Raw genomic sequence first — 5,516 nt, 5'->3', positions numbered from 1 at the left:
ATCTTATCACATCATGTATTAAGAATCTACAAATAGGAACTTAATAGAGTTAGATAGTGGATTTACCTGAAGCAGAGTCATACATCTTGACTCTCCCATCTTCGTGATCCTTCAGGTAGATACGGCAGCTTCGCATCCAATGCCCATTCTCTTGGCAGTAGAAACAAATAGACCCTTTTATTTTTAAATTTATTATATTTTTAAAAGTGAGGAAAAACTTGTCCTTACAATGCAATTACAAATGAAAACTATGTTACTAAACATTTCTAAGCAATATATCCTAACTCTTAAAAAACAACTCAAAAAATCCAATCTTCGAATCATGCGATCGAAATCCATTTCTTCGTGATCAGACTCAGCTCACTCTTCCTTTAAGTTTCCTTTCTTTTCTTCGATCCTACAAAACATCAAAATACAATCTTATCACATCATGTATTAAGAATCTACAAATAGGAACTTAATAGAGTTAGATAGTGGATTTACCTTAAAGCAGAGTCATACATCTTGACTCTCCCATCTTCGTGATCCTTCAGGTAGATACGGCAGCTTCGCATCCAATGCACCTTCTCTTGGCAGTAGAAACAAATAAGACTCTTTTGGAATAGCACATGAGACAATCTCAGATTCAGTCTTTCTCTTTACCATCCGGTCAAACGGTTTGACCTTGGCCGATCCCTTTCCATTTGGAAGAGAATACTTTTCCGGACTTCCAATGTTGCCATTGTTAATGTCCATGGAAGTTTGGGAGGTTGATCTACCAGTCAAATTTGCTTTACTAGTGCGCCAAATCATTGCTGATTTAGCAGCAATAAGCAAATATGTAAGATCAATGAGGATCACGTCGTGGTCTATCATATATTACACTCTAATGAACTCACTATATGAGTCAGGAAGTGATTAAAGAACCAAGTCAATAGCCAGCTTCCTTAAGACATCGACACCCAACATTCCCAACTTTTGTCAATATGTAACTTCATCTCCAAGACATGAGCACATATAGACTTTCCATCTTCGTGTCTGCTTGCCAATAGGACTTGAGTGACCTTTAACATTTCAAGTCTTCGAACACGTGGGTCAGGGAGAATTACTGGAGGAGGTGGAGGAAGTGAAGCATGGTTTCCATTTCCACAATCCAATCGTGGAACATCATCTTCTTGTGGAAAGGTTTTTTCAAAGGATTCGGGAAGACCATAGTTGTTAGATTTTGACATCTACAAAACGGGAGAAATTCAAGTTAGTTGATTTAATCCTTAATATAACACCCAAATGAAATATTAAGGCTAAGACCCAACACAATATTCTACAACTCAGAAGAGGGATTCCGTAGTCCAGCTGCAGAATATTTGAAGGTAGGTAAATGACGATTTACCAATTTCCACCATGAAAAACGAAAATGAGAATTAGGCTTTAAATGAATTGAAACTCCTAGATCTTTTGAGATTCATTGAACCTTTCAATGACATGTTTAATCTCGATTATACCCTTCAAGTTTGTGGCTGGGATGTCGAGGATCACAAACAAGGTGTAGATAACCATGCAAATTAGCTTGGTACTCTCGAAGATGTCTATCACTTAATCAATGTACCGGTTAAGCACACACGCTCCATTGATCTATGATAATCTACGAACTACCCATTGCCATCCTTCATTGGTCCCATATTAGTGTGCCGGTTAACCACACACGCTCCACTAACGTCCAACAAGGTGCAATGTGCAATTTCATGGATTAGCACCAACTCAACATTTTTTCATAAACTAACTAAAATTTGGGAATTATAAAAGTGTTTAGTTACTTCGTATTTCATTATACTTATAATGGAAGATTGTGTCCTATCCTACTCGTTCGTCTAACGACCCACCACTAGTAAAGAGTGCGGTGGGTAAGAGTGGATACCCAATGGCGGTCATTCTACAGGCCGCTTCCTTAAACACCCGTTATACACCAGCTTCGTGAATGAGGCATACTAACAGTACGACTGACATTTACTCATACATATTTAATATTAAACTTTTAATTTTATATAGTATAAGGGTGTACTTTATACTTTTAAATACTAGGTGGTTTAATCTATTAATAAATTAGACTTTTAATTTGATTAACTTAAACGATATAATTATGGATTTATTAATTATCTCTTTTAATTAAACTCTTAATTAAATTAATAAAACCATAAGGGTGTAATTTGAACTTTTCAAAATACTAGGGTTCTAGAATTTATTATTTTAAAATTAATACATTTTAATTAAATTTTAAATTCCAAAACTTGAGGACAATTTTTGAAACCTTTCAAAATATTAGGGTTTAACTATTTAAATTTCAAAAACTAAAACTTTTAAGTTCAAATTTAAACTATAAAACCTAAAGGGTGTAAAGTGAAACTTTTCAAACTTACTAGGTCAAATATTTGAATCATAATAATCTTATATTATCCATATTTAACCAAATCCATTAATTTTGATAAGGATAACCATACCAAACATGAAAAATCGATTTTAGGAACGAAAAACGAGTTTTGGTAATTATCCTCATCAAAAACTCCTCAAAAAATCAAAAATCCCGTCAACAGCACCCTGGACTCGCCGAGTCCACTGATGGACTCACCGAGTTCATGCAACTCGTCGAGTCCACTGATGGACTCGCCGAGTCGGCTTCGCAGACAGCAAAAATCGACTTTTTGATCCTTTGGCAGTTCACTTTTGCATCTATTTAACTAGAAAAACGACTTAGGCTCTTATATCACTTATGGGTTATGCACATAACATCATGCTTATGGTGTACATGCAACCCTAATTGCTTTGATCTAGGTTTTTCTAATTTGAACATAAAACATTAAATACCAAAGCAATAACCCTATGACTAGCATATAACAATCGAAATTGACATATAAACTAGTTAGAATGATTACCTAAACTTGTTATGTAGTAATAACAAGAACTCATTGGCCTTTGAAAGCTTAGTGCCTCAAATGTTGCACCTCTAATGGAATCACAAACACCACTAGCAACAACGAAGAACAAGAGAGAGAGGAGAGGCTCAAAATCGGCTATGGAATCCTTCTATGGTTTCTAGTGGCCAATTTTGGCATGCCCAAGGGTTTCTTATAGCTGATCAATCACGGTTTCAGTCAAAACCTTAATGCAGTTGCTTAGTCCTTAAGCAACCCAAAGGATCCTTCTAGAAGGCCCCTTGGACGATTTCTATATGGACTCCCATATAGAATTCGTCCATTGCTTCCTTATGGATCCTAAGCCCAACTTTGTAACTATCTTATAGTTACAGTATCAGTCCCCTTGATTTAATTAATCTCTTTTGACCACAAACCTAATTCTAAATTAATTCTTGATTAATATTAATTAAACCATATGATTTCTCTTTTAATATATTATTCACATAATATATTAATAAATCACAATTAATCCTCTTTCTCCATAATTCATTCTATCAGTTGCTAAGGTGAAGGCAACCCAAAAGGACCATGCTCATAATCGGGTCAAGTACATACCAAAATAGTTATGGGCTTAGATACCTAATCCAACAAAGTTCTCCAAGTGTGAGTTTTAGATATGGGAGATACAATTATAGGGTTATATTGTTAAGCAGGAAGGTATTATGGTTGACCCAACAAAGATAGAATTCGTTATGATATGGGAAAAGCCAAAGAGTCCGACAGAAATTCATAGTTTTCTATGATTGGCAGGCTACTATCGAAGGTTCATCCAAAATTTCTCTTCTATTGCGGCTCCATTGATAGCCTTGACGGAAAATGGAGTTGCCTATACTTGGAGCGAGAAGCAAGAAAAATCTTTTGGTGAATTGAAGAAGAGGTTGTGTGAAGCACCAATCCTCGTCCTACCAGAAGGAACTGATGACTTTGCAGTTTTCAGTGATGCTTCTAAGATTGGATTAGGATGTGTGCTTACCCAAAGAGACAAATTAGTAGCTTATGCCTCGAGGAAATTGAAGCCCCACGAGCGAAATTATCCGCCTCATGATCTAGAGGTTGCATTAATCATTTTTTCCCTAAACATTTGGAGACACTATCTTTAAAGAACCAAAGGAAAACTATATACAATTATAAAAGCCTTCAATATTTACTTTCTCATAAAGAAATAAACATGAGACAAAGGCGATCGATGGAGCTACTCAAGGACTATGATTGCGAGATACTTTACCACCCACGTAAAGCGAACATCATAGCCGACACCTTATGTAGAATGGTTCCAGAAGGGAAAAGAGCTAGAATGTTGAATATTGAAGTGATCTCAAAGATTATGGAAAAGATCATAGAAGCTCAGACAAGGTCTCTAATAGAAGGTGATAAGAAGGAAGAACGTCTAGGCAAGACGTTAGTATTTGGAGAGGACAAGCAAGGGTTGAAGACGTTTAAGGATCGCGTTTGGGTGCCAAAGTTGGGTGGTATACGAGATCTTCTTATGGAAAAATCTCATAAGACCATGTATTTTATACACCTAGGTAGCACCAAAATGTACTTGCAGTTAAAACCTTATTATTGGTGGTTGACAATTAAGGTCGATGTGGAAACATACGTAGCAGAATGTGTAGCATGTGCAAGAGTAAAGGCACAACATCAGAAATAGTATGGGGATTTGAAACCCTTACCGGCACCCATAGGGAAGTGGGATGATGTTAACATGGATTTTATAATGAAGTTGCCAAGGAAAAAAAGAGGTCACAGCATGATTTCGGTTGTAGTAGACCGATTTACGAAGAGTGCGTATTTCATAGCCGCACGATGGAATTGATCTATAGAGAAGTTAGCAGAGACCTATGTAAAGGAAATCATCAGGATTCATGGAGTACTCTTATCTATCCTGTCAGATAGGGACAGTCGATTCACTTCCAGATTCTGGAAGAGTGTACAGGAAGAATTAGGCATGAAATTGTGTTTAAGTACTGCCTATCATCCACAAACGGACAGACAAAGCGAGAGAACTATCCAAACCTTGGAATATATGTTGCGCGCATGTGACTTAGAATTTCCTGGTAGCTGGGATGACCACCTAACACTGGCTGAGTGTGCCCACAACAATAGTCATGACTTAAGCATCAAGATTCCTCCTTGTGAATCACTTTACGAAAGGAAGTGTCGTATGGCATCGTGTTGGTTGGAAGCAGGAGAGAAACACTTTGTGGGTCCAAAAATAGTACATCAGACTGCTGAGAAGCAAAAAGTCATCAGGAATAGGATGGTAGCTGCTCAAAGTCGTCAGAAAAGGTATGCAGAAAAGAAGCGACGACCGATAATATTTAATGTCGGTGATCAAGTCGTACTTAAATTTTTTCCATGGAAGGGACTTATTAGATTCAGGAAGCATGGAAGGTTGAGTCCTCGTTTTATAGGACCATCTAAAGTACTTCAACGGATATGGAATCAAGCTTAGAAGCTTGAATTGTCCACTGAGTTGGAGGGTATCCATAATACCTTTCATGTTTGTTATTTGAGGAAGTACTCGGGTGAAGAAGTAGATATGCTTCCATATTCAGAATTAAGGAT

The 5,516-nt window shown here is 36.9% G+C and overlaps 1 protein-coding gene across 1 annotated transcript; it reads left to right on the top strand.

Annotated features, from left to right (window-relative positions):
* The first annotated feature begins 4,134 nt into the window (after nt 1-4,134).
* Nucleotides 4,135-4,599, top strand: LOC145157841 (uncharacterized). Its single transcript, XM_079076824.1, has one exon. It carries the CDS (start codon nt 4,135-4,137, stop codon nt 4,597-4,599), a length of 465 nt encoding a protein of 154 aa, XP_078932950.1.
* The last annotated feature ends 917 nt before the right edge of the window (nt 4,600-5,516 follow it).

The sequence above is a fragment of the Lactuca virosa genome, chromosome 2, assembly GCF_052849685.1.
Source record: "Lactuca virosa cultivar CGN04683 chromosome 2, Lactuca_virosa_CGN04683_v6, whole genome shotgun sequence".
In the NCBI taxonomy this organism is placed as follows: Eukaryota; Viridiplantae; Streptophyta; class Magnoliopsida; order Asterales; family Asteraceae; genus Lactuca; species Lactuca virosa.
The sequence above is the reverse complement of the archived record's forward strand: the minus strand, read 5'-3'. Positions and strand labels throughout refer to the sequence as shown.